The sequence below is a fragment of the Pseudopipra pipra genome, chromosome 1, assembly GCF_036250125.1.
Source record: "Pseudopipra pipra isolate bDixPip1 chromosome 1, bDixPip1.hap1, whole genome shotgun sequence".
Classification (NCBI taxonomy): Eukaryota; Metazoa; Chordata; class Aves; order Passeriformes; family Pipridae; genus Pseudopipra; species Pseudopipra pipra.
In genome coordinates, this window is record NC_087549.1 from 133,899,705 (window position 1) to 133,919,288 (window position 19,584).

A 19,584-nucleotide genomic window follows, 5' to 3' on the forward strand; every position below is an offset into this window, starting at 1 on the left:
AAGCAGGACAAATTAACATATATTACTCAGTATGCCAAAGAAAAAATAAAATTCCAAGGTGCTTCAGTTACTGTAGTTTTTTTCAGCTCCAAGGACTAAAATAAAAGAATTTCCAAAAGATAAGTGTTTTTATAAACTTACTGTTTTCGTTAAAATGCCAAGTGTAAGGGACAGCAACAAAAATTCAGAGGCATTTCAACAATATGAAAAGCTACAGGTATTTTTCTTACACTTCACTGTATCAGAAACATTTCTGCCTGGGGATTATACTTGCAAAATTAAATGCAGCTAAAGTGTGAAGATGACTTTGTATCACCAATTCCAGTGCCAACTAATAAAGGCAAGCATACAATACATTAATGCAAAACTCAAAGAACCCTGCTTCCTCACTTGTGACCTAGACCTGCAAGCACAAACTGTCTTCTGAAGATCTACTTTGTACCCTTTCCCTTTGTAACCTCTGTTTATTAGAATTCAGGGAATTTTTATTAATAAAAATTATATTAATATTAATTGCTGAAAGAGACTCTGAACTAGCAGGTAGTAGTAAGTACTTTTTTTTCCTTCTAAAATAAATAGGTAAACTAAACTCATATGGGAAGGGATAAATTGTGCAACGCAGATATAAGAAAAGTCTTTTACTCCTTCAAAAATTAATTATTTAATAATTCCCCTAATATGAAGAGCAAAACCTGAACATTTACCAGTAACATCACTAGTACAGCTATTTACAATTACTACCACCAAACTGTTGATGACACATGAAACTAGAACATTTTATAGAATGAGGAAAAAAAGAGAATTATTACATTTATCTTTCCACTCAAGCACCACTGATCACCCTAAAAGTTTACTGCTCATTGTAGTTTTTCTGCAAGAAAAAAGAAAAGCGAGAAAACAAACTCCACAATCATTAAAATTAGGAATAACATAGGTTGGATAGAGACAAGCAGCTTCCATGGGCAACTCTAGCAGAAGCTTTTGAGGTGTTTATAATGCCTTCTAAACGTACAGCAAAAAGGCACACAAAGTTGTGAAAGTGTCAAAATAGCACAATACAGCATCCTGTCTTGTGTCGTCATGGTGATAAATGCAAGTAAGTGTACAGATGACAAGCTCACAGTAACCATGATATGCAAAAATTACAGAAGTCACAAACAAGATGCACTAGATACATTGTCAGTGACAGAATTTATACACCAAAACTATTTCTAAGCATGCATACTAGCTAGCAGTTTGGATATAAATAATTTGTGCTGTGAAGGATATTACATTGAAAACATCGTAAGTCAACAAATACATGACATTAGCTTTCAAAAATATGTTTGAGATGGCCATAAAAATCTACAATAGGTATTCATATTTTTCAGTACAAACTCAGTTAACACTAATTTGAAGTGATAGAAAAAGGCAAGAGTAAAGACAAAATATACATCACTTCAAAATGACATCAGGTTTTAATTGAGCTAGGAAATGCCTGAGATCTGAGATCAAATCTCAAGTACTATTGCTGAACACTTCTGATGCCCCTACCATTTCTTCACTAACTATATTTCCTTAGCTGACCTTACAAAAAAGGACGCTTACAGGAAACGTACCAGAAAAATTTGTGGCCAGCAGTGAAAACAAGAAACCATGCAGTCAATTACAAGATACAGCTTAATCTCCATGGTACAGAACGGTTAAGAAAGAACAAATTCCAAACAAGTATCTGGGAAGAAAACAGCTCTTGAAACTACTCACCTTGCTTTAAGATTATCAAACACACATATATACACATCTGTAAAATTCCTTTCAGGACTATAGGTCTTATTTGGTCCTGGGACCTTCAAATAAATTGTCTCTGCACCCTCCCAGAAAAACGCTTAGTCTCTGCTGTATTACAAACCCATGAAAATTCTTATTCCTGAGAAGGAATAAAAGAGTAATTAGTCAATCATTTTTTTTCAGTTACTCCTCCTCTCCTACCTTCTCAAGATCTTCAACTGTCCTGTCCAGTAGTATCTTACTTTGCCAGCAAGCATGCCACACAGTTTACTTTAATGACAAGAAGGACACATACTTTATATCCTCCTTATTACAATCTTTGATCTACTCCACATTCTCAGTCAATCCAGCACTCCTAGGGAGCACCAGGTATACTGCACATACAGTACTGGGAGATATATAGATATATATAGATATATATATATGATATATATACCATCTCCAATTTCTAGATCATAAGGCAGTAGCTTGCAATGCCTGAAAAGACAGTTAATACAGATTGCTCAAACTCTCTCTCTTCCTTAGGGCAATTCAAAATAGCTTGTGAGCCAGATTGCTTTCACTGACAACAGTGGCCTCTTCCTGACTGCCACTTATGGTCAGTGGTGTACGTGTAACTGTAAGGTAGTGTCATAGCATGTTATGTTACCTTTTTGGGAACTATTTTGGTGCCATATGTGCCAAGTCTTCTGTATCACATGAACAGATACCTGTTCAAGCAGCATTCACAGACTTTTGTTGTATGAGCTGAGGTAGTTTCGACAATCTCATTTTGTTACTAAGCAAACACCCACATCTAAAACACTGTTAAGAAAATGAGCAGCTGAGCTAAAAAAGTGCATCCATGGGGATTAGTTTTCTGCATGTTTGACTTTCTGTCTGGCTCACTACAGGGTCCATTGAAGACCACGGCCAGTATTAGGGAAAGGTAAGCACAAAGTAAGAGGGGGGGAAAAAAATAAAAATCTGTAGCAAACTGCACTGAGTTTAAGAAGTGTCATAAAGATTTTCAACACAACTGGAAAATGTCATGAGCAATCTGAGACAGCCCTGCTTTGAGCAAGAGGTAGGACTGGATGACTTGGAAAGAAACTTTCAAAACTTAATTCTTCAGTGATACTGAATGGAAAAAGCAAATCAACAAAACCACTAAGAATGCTATTTCATAACCCTTTTGCTATTGGGAGCTGACAACAACAGATCAGTTACCTATTAAAAATCCATTTTTAAATGGTTCTTGTGTTGCTACAACAGGCATTTTTAGCAGAACACCAAGGAAGATGAAGCTTGGAGAACTACTATTTCAGAATTCTTGATTGCAATGGTTTTAAAAAAGGCATAAAATCCTAATCCCTGTAGCTGAACTCTTTTCCCTTTAAAACACCTACCCTTCTTCCTTCTATTTTATTTTTTTTTTTGTCTGGATCCTAATTAAATATGAAATCAATAAGCAGAAACAGTCACTATATTCCATCAAGACTATGCTTTGCTCCTTAAAAACATATTAAATTTAATGTAAGAAAAAGTTACCAGCAAAAGTTTTATTAGAAAAGTAAACTTAGTACTTAATAATGCAAAGTAAACACTTTTTTTATATTCTTCCTTCCTCACCCAGTACTTTCAAAGGAAGTAAAGATTAAGAACTGTTGTTTTCCATGGCCTTAAGAAAGTAAAGTTTTATACACCCTACATTCTCAACTCTGGATCATCCATTTAACTATGTTGCTATGGGATTATCCTGACAAGTTTGATACAATGAAGCCATTTATCTCACCATAAACAAACAGATCAAGTATGTTTTGCCAGTTTAAAAACACTTTACGCAACCTACTGCAATAGCCAGTCCCCATTAGTGTGTTCCTACTGACAAAAAGTATGCATTCAGAATATATCAGTCATTTCCATTAATAAAATACAATTTCTTTCAAGCCCTGTATTGTATAACATGTACCCTCTTAAAGTTTGAATTTTCAATGTACATTTATTATCTCAACTTCTGTTTTATTATTTAAAAACGACTCACAGTCAACTAGCTTATTACCAAAATATTCCTCGTTTGCAACACTATGCACAATTTACTGCCTTTTTATGTATTTTTATTTAACTCTGAAAACTTAGAAAACCATACTAGTAATTACAAGGGGAAGACTGAAACAGCTAAAAAAAATTTAGCTGTTTGCAAGTAAAAAATTATTTAAAGTAAGAAATAGAGAAATCCAAATTCCATTTGCCCGTAACCCATTTGCCAACTTGTCAAGGCTTCTCTGTACTCCTTGTCCTGAGTAACAGATTGAGAAGCAAAAGAAGGTTGGTGGAAAAAAATAAAATGTATAATGTTTTTTGCTCTAACATCACTGAAGCTGGGGGAGAAGGAGAAAAGAGAGCAATTTCCCTGCAGTGTCAAGCTGCTAAGTACCCATAATCACTCCAATAATCTTTGTCACAGTGTGACAAACCCTATGTTTCCACCCCACTGTGTGACTTTTTTTTCTCCTCTGACAGAACCACAGCAGGTAGTAATTGTGCTACTCAAATGTCAGCCTACACACAATATTGTTCACAAAGCTTAGTTATGAATATTAAAAAGTATGAAAAGGAGTAGATTGTCATATTACATATCTATATTTAGATGATTATGATGTCCTTCATAATCCTCAAATATTTCAGAAACTGTACACAGAACTGAAAATAAGGAGAAGCTTCCAAAGTCATCTTCTAGTGACTGTTACTGCTAAGGCACACTCTGTTCCTCGAGCAAAGCAGCTTCCTCTAGAACAATTGGAAAATGCAAACAGACATTTTCTTCAATTAGAACATCTGACTCGATACAAGAAGAAAATCAACAACTGACCTTTCTAAATTTAATCATATAATTATCAATTTAATCCATTAGATTCCAGCAGCAAAAAACATGTTCACTAAAGGAGTGGGGGGACAGGAATTAAAGGACCTAAAGACAGTCTCTGGAAAAGAAGGCAACAAAAGCAAGGAAGGGAAAAAGAAAAGGGAGCAGCGCTTTGCTGTCTATAGCTTCTATTAAAGCTGATAACACTACAATTGTCTTTCAGACTCTTAGGACACAGCCTTATCATAAAGCAGAAAAGCAGACAGAGCTCAGCACCATGGCAACATTCACTTGCTTAATTACCAGCCCAGAAGGCTTCCAATAAGATCATTGGAAATATGTTTCACAAAAACAGTTGCTTTCACTTTTCCACAGTAACGTAAAAAATCAGGAAGGTAAGAGCAATGGGACAAGACACACAAAGAAAGCCAACGCTTTCATTCAGCATCAAGGAGTTTGTAGATGTACTCTGGTTTATTATAAACAAATTATCATGGCAAAATCATCACCAGTAAGGAAGTTTATTAACATACCTTTCAGTCGATGACTTAGAATCTGTTCCAGAATGGCTGCAAAATTATTAAATTCAGGGGAAGTATCATCAATGGTCTCAAAACAGGAACGGTCAATCAGAGTCTTGACTGAAAACCTAGAGCAAAAGTACAGGACTATCATAAATTATATGAATAGCTACTGGTCCTCTATAGCAGGGCAGTAGTTTGTTTAAACCAAAAGAGCAAAGAACCAGAAACCACCTTGATGATTTCAAGTTCAGTCAGAGCAACAGGAACACAAAACATGTTGAGAAATAGCCTGGAAATACAATCATCCTTGTTGGTCTTAGGCATAAAGCCTTAAAACCCGAAAGAAAACAAAAATCTCCATCCATTCCATATAAAAATGAGCTAATTATTTTCCTCTTCCCTAAACTATTTTAATGAAGTTGTAGAAAAACGAGCACTCGGAAGCTTCCAACATCAGTTTCTCTTTGTAATCCTAAACATACTAATTTTTTGCTTGACATTTCGTCAATGCTCCTTTTATTCCCTAAATTTATGCCCAAGAATCAGAAGTATAAACTTTATTGTATTAAGAGAACACTGTAATTTCATCCTAATGCAAAAATAATCCAGACATATTATAAAACAATGAATTTTTATGCACTGTTAACTCTGTGCATTAACGTAGGCTGATTTCCCTGTGAATGGGGGTATTCAGCACCATATATTACTACATTATTATGCTAGAAAAGCTATCAATTTAAATGATCTAACATTTGAAATAGGAAAGGCTGAATCAAGCCACTGTAAAAACACAACAAAATGTAACTAATCAATTAGGCTGTTCACTGTGTTTAGTTACAACTGCATTTCCACAGTTTTATTCTTATTCAGAAGATAGTTTAAACCTCAAAAAACATGACAAAAAATTATTTTCTTTTATCTTCACAATTTTAATTATAATCCATTTTTATTTTCTTTTCTGCTCCTTGTTCTTTAGTTTTCAGTTTCAAGGCAGATTTCATATGTTCTCAAATTTGAAAATAACACTTATTTTGGAGCATTTATTGTGGAGGGGTTTGCAGCAACCTTTTTGTATTAATAGAGCCATACCAGAGCCTGAGGAGATAGTTTTCACAAGACCCAAACCTCAACAATACCAGCTTAGGATGTTCTCACTCTGCCTGCTCATCCCAGATCCCATACCTGAGCATATTGGCTTCCTCAGTTCTGCCAGTTCTACTTTTTCTGGAGCTCACTATGAACTGTTCCAGATTTTCAGTACTGGAAAGGAGGGGTGAAGTGACTCTTAAATATGGATATATTCATAATAAGTACACACTACTGCATCTCAAACAGTTCTATGGCACAGCTGCAGAAGCAGCACACTACATAGGCATGGCCAGGACTGAAACTCCTTAAACCAACCGTACTAGTTTCAGATGCTCTGTACTATAAAAGTAACTTATCTGCCTCCTTAGTGGAGTCAGCACAGCCTTCTGATGCTCACTTACTAAACGAAACTAATATGCTCAAACTGAATTGACATTTATCTCAAGAGTTTCCACTCAATTTGTTATACTCAGAAAACTTCTGAATAAAGACTCCCTATTTTACCTTTCCCGCAAGCTTCTATTGTTGTAATGTTTTTGGCAGGACAGGAATTAGGAGTGAATTAGGGTGGGGGAGGAAGCTTCTCCTGCAGTGCCAAGTTATGACTCAGTTTCGAACTCCTCCACATTTTTAACCAATTTTGAGTAAGTGAGAGACATGCATGCCCACCAGTTAATCGCTATTGACTACTCTAATGGCAAAAATTATTGCTTCCTCAAAGCTATACCAGAGCCATGAAATTATCTACAAAAAACACCTTCTTAATTTTGAAAAATAAATGCATATAGCAATGCCATGACTAAGTCAATATTAACTGTAAGAAGACAACTCCTCTTACACCATGGAGGTCTGAAAAAGAGAAAGTGCAGCATATCATTCACTCAGGGATAAATACACAAGATAGACAGTGAGTTAGCAGTGTGATGTACTGCACTATATACAGGAATATTATCTTAAAACTCAGAGAAAGGATCAACAACAAACTGCAAAACAAAGTAGAGTACAATATATAGCTATGCCTATTTTTCCTGTATTCAACGACCTACTTAATAGTTCACTGATTAATACTGTATCGAATACCTATTCAGAAATGGAGATATATTCAAGAAGAAACACTTAAGAGCAATTTCACATACACTTCTAAAAATCAGAGATAAGAAATTTATTTTATATTTTCAATTTTAAAGCATTCTGCAATTCAACTGAAGAAAAAAGATCTAGTTTTTAAGGATACAACAATTTCTACATACCTTGGGTCCGATTATAAAAGACAGTCTAAGAGTTCATCATCAATAATGGTTTTTTTAAGTGCTCATATTACTGCCACCATGTACTCCATGGAAATGTTAATTTTCATCTCTCTACTCTACACTTTTCACCATAAACCTAAGCAACCTTTATAGCTATGTCAAGTTAGGTGGACTGACAGGGAGTGCAAGTATGTACCCATTACTTCCATAGACCAGGAAGATAAGGACACAACAAGGCAAAATGTGATTCACCAGAAATATTTTCTTGAGATTTAAAAAAAAAACCTCTTAGGCAGATACTTCTGAGTTGTCTTTTTTTCTCCAAATACTACAAGGAGGCAAACATATCTCTAAGTGCAAGTTAAAAGTCGTAAGCACATTTTGCATGTTAGATATTCACACTTTGCCATGCTTACCATGCAGATTGGAAAAAAGGATTTAAGGTATGTAGAAGTTTTGCCTTTGAAAAAGGTTACAGTGTAAGCATTGGGTAAGCATTTTCCTCAGTCATCAATGATGCCTCATGTGTTGTTTCCACTGTATGGCCCCCCAGACAAGAAAATCCACGCTCTTGCACAGTTACATGGAACCACATGGTGACTGAAAGTCAAGAAACAAAAGGTCAGGTCTAAAGTACACAAGAGCTATGAAGAAAAAAATGTCCATATAGGTAGAGCTAGAGCTGTTTCCTTGGTTCCCTTTGTTGCTCCCAGCTTCATAGAATCTAAGATCATTGAGTCCAACTGTTAATCCAATCCAAGTCCACCACTAAACCATGTCCCCAGGTGCCACATACACATCTTTTTGGAACACTTCCAGGGATGGCGATTCCACCACTTCCCTGGGCATTCCGTTTCAATGCCTGACCACCCTTTTAGAGATGAAATCTTTCCTAATATCCAGTCTAAACCTTCCCAGTGCAATAGTCCACCTACACGTCAGAGGTTAACAGAGAAACCGCAACAAAGGAGCATGAGAAAGTAAAGTGGCTTGAAAACAAACTAAAAATTTTCTAAAATTAACTTTTTGGTGGACTATAGGAGCAGAGCAGTAATATAGCTCTGATACCTGTTGCTTCAAGACTCTTTAAAAAAGAGTCTTTTTCCAATCATTTTCCACTGCGTAACTGCAACAATAAGGTTTTGTTGGGTTTGAATTTTTTCTAAATATAGTAACTGCCATTGGAGAGATTCCAATATCAGTGTTTCTAAATGACCTTCATTAACCCTAATGTTTTTGGATTCTTACATGTTCTTCTCTGTCACGAATCTACTCTTGCTTGAGCCAAAAAAAAGATGTAGAAACAGTAGCATTCTCCAACCTTAATAAGACCTTCTGAATTATGTAAGCTGGAAACATTCTTAAATAAGTAAGACTTAGTCTTTTTGGGGTAGGGTGCAAGATACACAAGAAGGTCTCCCAAATTTCTTGTATAACTCCAAACCAAAGCCAAATCTTTTGTGGATATATCTCATGTGTATAGGCTTATTTCCAAAACAGCCACAAGCCTCTAATCAAAAAGCAAAAAAGCAGAAAATTAGACTGATGTATGAATTTGTCACTTTTCATTGTCAAATTCTGCTCCTCCTTTTAAGTTTTCAAATGAATGGATTCTGTTAAATTTATTTAGCTTGCAGTTTGGGAAATGTCATTAAAATGCCATTTTGAAGAATACAAACTATTAGTATAGAATAATAGTATAGAACTACAGCAAAGCACAGAAATCTTTTAAATATTTAGTCTTACACTGGCAGAAGAATAAAAATATAAACAAATGTACACATATCATAATAATGCAAAATCCTTTTTCCTCAACATGCTTTCCAAATTTTGATGTGTATTCACAAACTAAGAACTTCAGGTTTTGGGAAGATATAGCAAAATTGAATTGTTTCACTGAAAATAATTAAAATACACCAATTTCAAGTAGTTTCTGCAGTAGCTCCCTGTTTTATTAATGTTTGACTGAATTCCTTCTGCTTTCTAAGCATCTTTAAATACATTACACCATCATTTCAACTGCAGGACAATGATAAAACAAAAACTAAAATGTAACGGTACAGAATACAGAAGAGCACTGCCTCAAATGGAAGGCAGAAAAAAACAGCAAGTTCTGTAGAATACAATATATTCTTTTTAAAAGAACTGTTTATATCCTGTACGATTGTGTCATTACTTAATAATACTGATGTTTTCCTGAACACACAGATTGGCAATATCTGCATCTCTGTAATCATACTGAAACTGAAAACTTTTATTCTTTTATTTGATCTGCTTCAGCAAGTCTGAGAAAAATCTTCTTTTTCTTTGTTTTTGTTGCATATCTTTTTCACAGGTAGGAACAGAAGTAAGCACAAAAGCCTGGGAAAAGACAGAATAGTACAATGCTACTCTGAAATGCAGATACTATGACTTGAAGGGATATTGAAGCAAATTCCTTGCAGTATATGAATGATGGAGTCAGCTGTAAAACCTATTATCAATATGCAATAAAAGAAAAAAGGAAAAATATTTTTAAATACTGCTGCAGCGTTAAGTGGTGATGGTATAAAATTATTTACTAGTTGTCCTGGAACTTTATTAAGATTTGTGAGAAGTAAAACTATATCGTAACCCCCATGGATCTGCTGAAGACCTTTCCCAGATAATATGCAAATTAGTTTGATAACTTCAAAATTAAGCAATTGAAACAAACGAGTCGTTGCTACCAGCACATGCCCGCATTTAAAAGTTTGCCATGACGTAACGGGTCAGTGCCGCACACCTGGAAAACGCTGCATGAATTCCACAGTGACAGCAGTGGAAACGCTTCCACGGAACGCCGTGCCACTAAGCTTGCATAAGCTCAGCACCAAGATGCTAAAAAAAAAAATAATGTTTGAATACAGTAGCTCTAGTCCGTACTGCAGATCTCCTGATCTAGATTTCGGAGATAAAAATATCCCGGAGCGCAGCCTCCCCGGGATGCTCCTGCGGCACCGGCCCGCTCGCAGGAGCACACGCTCGGCCGCTTCCACAGGGCTCGAACGCCTTCACGTCCGAGACATCGTATGAAGTCTGAACCCCACAAGCGGCCGGATCGCGGCCATCGAAGGGAAGCGGCCGCTGCTCCAGCTCTGCCCGAGGACGGGCAGCGTCCGATCGGCGCTGCCCAGGGCTCAGCCTGCCCTGCCCTGCTCCCGCACACGCCTTGCGCCCGAGAACTCAAGCATGGTGCCCAAAAACAACCTCTCAGTCCCCCGCTCCATGCGACCCCCTCCCACCAAAAAAACCCCATTTGACGCCCCGAAGCAGCGGCGTCGGCCGGTGAGCCCCTGCCCCTCGCCGCCGTCGGGACACCCTCCCGCAGGAGCTGAGTCAGGATGGATGGATGGATGGATGGACGGATGGATGGACAGATGAATGGATGGATGGATGGATGGAGGAGACTGCCCTACCCCTGGCCTGCCTCCCCCCGACCGGGCTGCGGCGGGGAGGCCGCCCGCGCTCCCGCCCCCGACCCACCTGTGCGAGGTGGGGGGCAGGGGGCGGGATGGGCCGCCGGGCAGCGGCGGGAGCGAGAAGGGAAAGGACGATGCCCTCGGGCGGGCCAGGCCGGGGCTCACCTGCACACCGTGATCAAGTTCCGCCTCTCCACCGCGGCGTTGCGGGACGGGACGCTTTTCCTGCGGGCGGAGACGTTGAGCCCCCCTAAGCCGAGGGACGCCATCTCCGCTGGGCAGGGCAGGTGGAGCCGCCGGGGCTGGCGCGGAGCCTTTGTTCCCAGCCTCTCGCTCTCGAGGATGCTGCGCCCGCCGCCGCCGCCGCACGCGGAAGCCGAGGAGGAGACCCCCGTGCTTCCCCCGCTCCTCCTCCCGCTGGCCGGTCCCGGAGCGCCCGCGGCAGGCGGCGGGCCGGGCGGGCTGCGCGGGGTCCCCGCGGCGGGGGCGGCTCGGCCCCCCCGCGCCGGCAGCCGGGCCGCCACAGCGCCGCAGAGCGCCGGCACCGCCAGCCAATCAGCGCGCGGGGGGGGCGCGCCGCCGCCGCCGCCGGGGGGCGCTGCAGCGGAGAGCGGGAGCGGGCGGGGGCGCCGCACCTGAGGCGGCGGGAGGGCGGGGGGGGCGCTCGTCCTTCAGGGCCCTCAGCGAGCCCTGCAGCCCTCTAAACGTCCGTGAAATCGTGGTCTTTCTTTAATGGTTATCAGTTTTTCCTCCTTCTAGCGGGCGGCCGTCTAAGATGTGTGAACTTCCCCAGTTGCAGCTTGCGAAGTTAAAAGTGCTGTCAGTCATTAATTAGAATCATAGAAGTGCAGAATCATTAAGGTTTGAAAAGACCTCCATCGAGTCCAACCTTTGACCAAACGCCACCTTGTCAATTAGACTGTAGCACTTAGAGCTTTTTGAACACTGCAGGGATAGTGACTCCACCATCTCCCTGGACAGTCCATTCCAATGCCTGACGATGCCTAATGGGATATGTAAGCTTTAGAGGCCATAGTTGTAGGAATATGGGCATGAAATGGGAATGCACTCTGACACCAAAGTAAACCTCTGAACAAAGGTATGACTTCTGAGCATGCTTGGAAGAGCTCTGGCTTTGCCTTTGTGTCAAGTTCTACATGAGACGCAGAATGGCATGAAGTTCCAGTCACTGGAAGACAGGATGATACATTTCTGAAGAAAATCTAGCAGTAACCTAATTGCATTTTGTGGCTGTGAAGGAGTAGATTTGGCAGGATAGCTGTGGAGATGTGAAGCTGTATGGATTGATTTGGTGTGCTTCTTTTATGGGAAGAATTCTGTTTCTGCTTAAGAAAATAACTTCATTTATTTGCAACAAGAATGAATGGGGAAATAAATTTTGTCACAACTCTTTATTTTACTGTGTTATCCACATGATATTCCTACAAGGTCTATTAAATTCCAACCTATCAATTCCTATTAATATATATAATATAAAAATATGAAAAAAATCTATTTATTGATATGCAAATCCCCCCTGAATTATGTTTTTTTTGAGGATATCACCTGTAGATTTTCTATTTCTAAGAGATCCTGTCAAACGAGAACTGTGTCCAGTTACTGACTGCCAGTTTCTTTACATGATGAGAAGTTGTGTTGACATAGGAACTTTCAAAAGTAGATTAGCACATGGATGACCATTTTTTTCAAATGTAGTAACATATAAACTTTTTTTCATCAGAAGATATTTGCTAAATAGATTCAAGTGTCAACAGCAAACCTTCCAAGTTCATCATATATTACTTGATATGCTATATTCTCGCCCCACTTGATATGGAGCTGAATAAGTTTGAACTAATCTTTATGTTCATTGACCTGGATATCAAATGGTAAGTAAACTGTTCTACCTTCCCTAAGGTAAAGCTTCATCTTTGCTTGGGTGGATATTTTCCCAAGCATATTATTCAAATTCACTATAAGGTAGTTCATCATTCTATTCCTTGCCTCTCTTCCTCCCCTGTCCAGAAACATCATAAAAGAAATGGGGGCACAGATAAACCTGAAGGAGGAAATTCTTCCTACATTGAAATTGAGAGTAACACTTTTTTTTTTTATTAAATGGCTCTACTAGTACAAGATTGAAACTAGCTGTTGTTTTTTTGCTTTTTCTTTCAGACTATCAAGGGAAAATGCATTACTTGTTGCTTCTCAGAAGCGAAGAGCCTGCCTTCAGGTTTCTTTCTGCTTCTCAGAGTCTTTTTTAAGGCCCATTGTATCTGTAGCTTCTGTTAAGAGATCCGTGCAGCTTGAATGATCTTTCAATTAAGTTCAAGCTGAGGCTGAAGTAGATTTAATCTCTGCAGATGAGCAGTTTCAGCTGCAAGGTCTGTTGTTCTTGTACTGATGATAAACATACTGGATAATTACTAATACTTTACCGAAGAAAACCCTAACAAAAAAACCCAACAAACAACAGGAAAACCATTCTGCATATATCAAAACCAAAAGTATCCTCTCTGTTCTTCTCCTCTGCCTTTTTCTCAGAAACTGCAACTTTTTATTTTTTTACTTGAAAGAGATTTAAGATTAAATCAGGCTTATCTGTTGGGTCAAGCTTTAGGTTTCAATATTGATAGGTTTTAGTCCTCAAGTAAATGGATTTTTTTAAAAAATCATTGCTTTCTTTCAAATATAATTTATCTTCTTCTACTGCTTTATCCAAGAAAAAGATGTAAAAAGATTCCAGAAGACTTCAAAAGAAATAATAATAATTTGAATATCATCAGCTGCCTTGGAAAGCTCGATAAATTTGTCAGGAAATTTACTATATTAACTCCTGAGTTTTTAATGCCTCTTTGTAAGAAAATAGACTCAGGGAAAATCTCATTGCCTTCAACTAGCTAATGGGAGAATAGAGGAAACAGGCTCTTCTGAGGAGTGCATAGCAAACAGACAAGGGGCAATTGTCATATGCAGCAACAAGGGATAGATGTGAAAAATTTACAGCAAAGATATTAAAGCACTGGAATGAATTGCTTAGAGCAGCTGAATGATGTTTGTCCTGGAGATGCTCAAAACTTAACGAATGAAGAATCAGAATGTCCTAACTTCAAAGTTGATCCTGCTGTGAGCAGGTAGAAAAATTACTCCTGTTGGTCACTTCCTGCCTAAACTGTTGCTGTGGTTTGACCCCAGCTGGCAACTAATTCTCGGACAGCCACTTGCTTACTCTTCCCCAGTCAGGTGGAAAAGAAAATTGGAAGAGTAAAAGTGAGAAAACTCATGGGTTGTGATAGACATTTTAATAAGTAAAACAAAAGTTGCACATGCAAACTAGGCAAAACAAGGAGTTCGTTCACCACTTCCCATGGGCAGGCAGGCGTTCAGCAGGAAAGCAGGACTCCCTCACGTAATGGACTTGGAAAGACAAACACCACCACTCCAAACATGCCCTCCTTCTTTTTCCCCCAGTTTTACATGTTGGGCATGATACCGCATTGTTTGGGACATGCCTTCAGTCACTTGGGGTCAACTGTCTCAGTTGTGTCTCTTTCCAACTTCTTGTGCACCCCAAGCCCACTCGTTGGCTGGCCATTGTGAGAAGCAGAAAAGATCTCGACTCCATGCAAGCACTGCTCAGCAATAACTAAAAGATCTCTGGTTATCAACACTGTTTTTAGCACAAATCCAAAACACAGCCCCATACTAGCTACTGTGAAGTAAATTAACTCTACCCCAGTCAAAATCAGCACAACTATTTTGATTCACATTTGATAGTTGCATTCTAGAATTATTCCTATAATTAATTTCATAAGGAAAAGTACTTTAGGCTCTCAAGTTTCTAAATACAGAATGCATAATATGAATGTACCATGTCATTGACAACACAATGTTTGTGTGAGTTGATGCACAGACTTCCACCAGTTACCTATAACAATGATTTTAGCTCTAAAGCATTAATAAGATACTAATAGCTGTGTTTGCCAGAGTACGTGGCTTCACTAAAGAAAGTCCATAAAGAAAGCATGGGCATGGGTAATGAGTGAATTCTAAAAAAGTATACAAAAAACTCCCACAAAACCAAACCTACTGGGAACTAACTCCTGTTATATGTCAACCTTGTGAAACTGGAATGCATTACTTACAATAGTCAGAAACAGTATTGCTGGAGTAGGAATTTGAAGTCTCACTATGTGAATAAATAGAGCAGCTTTGACTGGTATAGTGGCAATGAGGAATATTAAATGAACAAAATACATTTGGATCTACAGATAGCAATGCCTGTATGAAATTTGCTGCATCTCAAAGAACTAAAGACTCAGAAGTGCTTCTCCAGACTTACTGGCTTTCAGTCAATAATAAGATGATTTTTAAACAGAAGTGCAAAAACTCCAGTAAGGATATTGTTGATCTAAAAAGTGCTCCCCTATCAAATTTGACGAAATTCATTTGCTTGAATTATTTTCTGAAGATATAAGCACATTGGAAAATAAAATCTAAAAGTCAAACCTTTTATTGCATTCTTAGTGAGTTTATTGCATTCTTAGTACAGTTTGCAACTTTAAAACCTCACTTCTGAACAAATTAAATATTTGCAAGGTTTAGTTCCACTTGAAACTTACTCCACAGGTTGTGTACTGAGTCTGGCAGGGACAGTTAATTTTCTTTATAGCATCAAGTGTGGTGCTGCATTTTGAATTACTTAACCAAAACAGTGCTGGTAACACACCAATATTTTAGCTGGTGCTGAACAGTGTTTACATAGAGTCAAAGCTATCTCTGCTTCTTGCACTTCCCAGCTAGTGAGGAGGTTGTGGCTGCACAAGAAACTGTGAGGGAACACTGTTGGATCCCGAATTCATATATCTGCAGAAAGGAATTTGAGCGGTCTCAGCAAAAGGCTTTGGGCTACGAGAGCTGGGGAAAAAACCTCAGTTTAAGAAGCACATGGGACGTCACCAGTGTAGAGTGCCCTGTCCAAGCCAGAGAGACCATATCCTAATATTATCAAACATCTGCAGAAGACCTATTGTGTTCTACCTCTCCCTTTGTGTTACCTGAATCCTGTACATTCTGTAAACTTGAATACCTATTCCCCCCATGTAATTCCCCTAAGATAAAATGGGTTTTCCCCTATGATGTAAGTGTTAAGACCCCAAAATTTGTAAACCTGGGTTTTCGCCTTTTACCTCATCTCTGTAAAGCCCCCAGTTGTAATAAGCCGACCCTCCGATGAATATACCAACCCCACCGTGAATGTGTAGTACCCCAGACCCATAAAAATACCATTTTTGTACGAATAGAGGATTCCAGTTTCTTGCCTCCCTGGGATCAACTTAGCTTTATTGACCTCCACAGAACACAGCCCACACACCTGACTCCAACTGACCCAATGGATATCCCATACCATATGGCATTGTGTCCAGTGGTAAAAACTCAGTCAGAGAAGGAAGAAACGGGGACATTTGAGGTTACAGCATTTCTCTTCCCAAGTAACTGTTATGAATGATGAAGCCTCACTTTCCTGGAAATGGCTAAAAATCTGACTATTGATGGGAATAAGTGAATGAATTCCCTATTCTGCTTTGCTTACATGCACTGCTTTGCTTCACTTTTTAAACTGTCTTTAACTCAGCCCACAATTTTTCTTGCTTTTGACCTTGCAATTCTCTCTCCTATGCCACCGGGCAAAAGTAAATGAGTGGCTGTGTGGGCCTTAGCTGCTGGCCAGGGTTAATCCACAAGCAGTTAACTCTGTATTGTGATTTAGAGTAGGAGAAAATGAACTTGATATGAAGATATCACATAAAACTCCCTCAGTTAGGAGCAAAACAGAAATTGAGTATTGCACATATAGTATGAAATGTAATATATTTCACTATTGCACTTTCAGGTAATTTGGAGCCCATCTCATGAATTTCAGTCAGTTGCTTAGCTCTGTGTATATGTAAGAGGCATACATGCTTGCTGTTTTAAAAGTTTGTGGTTTGAAATTATTTGGGCTTTTTTTTTTTTTGCTTCGTTGTGCTTTTTTTTATTGGCATATCTGTATGTCTATGTATAATTGATTTATCAATATCTTTGTACTGAAACATGGTAGGTATCATTTGAAATTCTGGTTGTATTTTTGCAAATCCTGTTTCCTACATGAATTATCAGATTGGGTAAATTAGTCTGATTATTTGTATCTTGCACTTTGGCATTATTGCTTATCCTTATGTCTTAAAAAATCTGTAAAGGAGCCTTTAAAAGAAATGTTTGAGGGTGTTTTAGAAGATGGAATTCCACCCACCTTCTTTTTTGCCATCCTGCTGATACTTAATTCTGTGGAAGGAGTGAAAGCAGTTGAGGAAAGCACAGTACCATATGCCTCTTTAGAGCACACTTGAGTGACAGGCATGAACAGAAGGCAGATAAGAACAAAAGCTGAATTTTACAAATGACATCATCATAGTAGAACTGGCCAAAAAAAAAGCCACTGAAATATGAAGCATGTTTGTGATTTAGGACTGGAAGGGTGTAAATTTCAATCTGTGAGTTTTAAAACTTGTTGCAAGTCAGTTTGAGGTTGCTTGCCTGAAATGAATAGGAAAACAATATTTGAAGGCATCGTGACTTGAGCACTGGAAGACAGTTTTTGAAACCTATGCTTGTGAACCATAAATGAGATTACTGCTCTATGTCATGGCACATAAAATATAATCCATGTTCATCTCTCTTCATTAGTCTTTTTGCATATTTGAAAGTTATGTTATTAGAAGTTATTACATTTTTCTTTTGTGACTTAAAATATTTACATTGCCACTTGGTGGCCTTGTTTGATCAGATAATAGAATGTAAAAATATAAGTTAAGGTCCTTTGTTTTTCACAGGTGTGCAATTCAAACCTTGATGTGTTATCTTCCTACACATCCAGGACAGTAGACTCCTTTTTGCAACTATGTGTCTGCTTTGGTAATTGTTGTGGTGATTCTCAAGAGCCTGAATTTCTGATGTTGGGGTGGTCAGATTTGAGAGCTCTTCAGTAAGGATAGAACTAAAGTGGATGGTTTTTCTCCCCGTTCTTCATTGCTCATCCTTGATGTTTTACTGTTCTTCACCCCTTCCCAATCAAAACAAGCAGAGGATATTTTCTGCTACCAATAGTTTAACTTCTTTCTTTTTTATAGGACTAGAACATGTTCTGATTTTGCCAGACTTCTTTCCTGCTTATTCTGTATCCTTAGTCCTTATTTTCTAGATTTTATTACTTGATGATGTTTTTCTATATCCCTTTTGTGAAAATATACCCCAAGTGTCTGTCTCTTTTTGGTTCCATATATAATATATTCATGTGATTAGTTGTGTTACGAAATGCTAGTTCGTTATTGCCGGGTTTGCTGCTTTAGTGTATTTATGTCTGGATTCAAGGCAAGCAAATACTGATTATATCATGCTTAATATGCTCTTACTCATAGAAGTCTTCTGCCTTGGTAAGCCTCTTGTCAGTGATGGGATGGAAACTCAGTTCCCTGTGCCTTGCAAACTCAGGAAGAATGGCCTGGATGAGTGTACAGTGAGCTGGATTGAGAACTGACTGAATGGCAACCTCAAAGGGTTGTGATCAGTGGCACAGTTGCAGGGATGAAGAGGTAGATGCCTCCTCAGTGAGTTTGCTGATGATACATAACTGGGAGGACCCATCCCTCCAAGTGCTCTGCAGCCCTTCAGAAGATCCTGACAGGCTGGAGGGATTGGCAGAGCAGAACATTTTGAAATTTCACAAAGGCAAATGCAGGGTCTTGCACCCGGAGAAGAATAACCCCCATGTACCAGGACAGACTGGGGGCTGACCTGCTGGAAAACAGCTCTGCAGAAAAGAACCTGGGGGTCCTGGTGGGCAACAAGCTGTCCATGAGCCAGCAGTGTGCCCTTGTGAGCCAGAAGGCCAATGGTGTTCCAGGGTGCATTAGGAAGAGCACTGCCAGCAGGTCAACAGAGGTGATCCTGCTCCTCTACTCAGCCCTAGTGGAGCCACATCTGTAGTGCAGTATGCAGTTCTGGGCTCCTCAGGGCAAAAGAGACACAAAGCTCCTGGTAGAGGTCCAGCAGCAGGCTATGAAAATTATTAAGGGACAGGAACATCTCTCTTATGAGGAAAGGCTGAGGGAGCTGGGCCTGTTCAGCCTTAGAAGAGAAAACTAAGAGGGGACCTCACCGATGTCTATAAGTATCTGAAGGGAAGGTGTCAAGAGGATGGAGCCAGGCTCTTCCCAGTGGTGCCAAGCAACAAGAGGCAATGGGCAGAAACTAATGCACAAGTTCCACCTGAACATGAAGAACTTCTTTATTGTGAGACTGACTGAGCATTTAAACAGATTTCCCAGAGATTGTGGAGTCTCCTTCCCTGGAGATATTCAGAAACCATCTGGACCCACTCCTGAGTAACGTGCTCTAGGGGACACTGCTTGAACAGAGAGGTTGGACTAGATGACCTCCAGTGGTCCCTTCCCACTTGAACCATACTGTGATTCTGTGATTCCAAACCCACAGTCTCAAGCTCTGCTGGCTCAAGGCTAAGTACTGCCTCAGAGCAGGAAGGTGGAGTGTCACCCTGTTCCAGTCTCGTCTTATGATTTTCTTGCAAAATACAGTTCTTTTGCAGTTGTGTAGCTCCAGATAGCCCCAGG

At 39.4% G+C, this 19,584-nt stretch overlaps 1 protein-coding gene across 3 annotated transcripts in view; it reads right to left on the minus strand.

Moving 5' to 3' along the window:
• RUNDC3B (RUN domain containing 3B) overlaps nucleotides 1-11,378 on the minus strand; it is a 50,358-nt gene extending 38,980 nt beyond the window's left edge. Inside the window, exons 1-2 of one of the 3 annotated variants that reach the window (XM_064678378.1) lie at nucleotides 11,081-11,378; nucleotides 5,146-5,261 (exon numbers count right to left, since the gene is read on the minus strand). In XM_064678378.1, the coding sequence (XP_064534448.1) occupies nucleotides 5,146-5,261; nucleotides 11,081-11,184 (220 nt within the window). In that variant the 5' untranslated portion in view covers nucleotides 11,185-11,378. Of the gene's footprint in view, nucleotides 1-5,145; nucleotides 5,262-7,891; nucleotides 8,036-10,979; nucleotides 11,000-11,080 lie in introns of those variants that run through there. The other 2 variants (XM_064678396.1, XM_064678387.1) reach the window with 2 other exon arrangements.
• Between the last annotated feature and the right edge of the window lie 8,206 nt (nucleotides 11,379-19,584).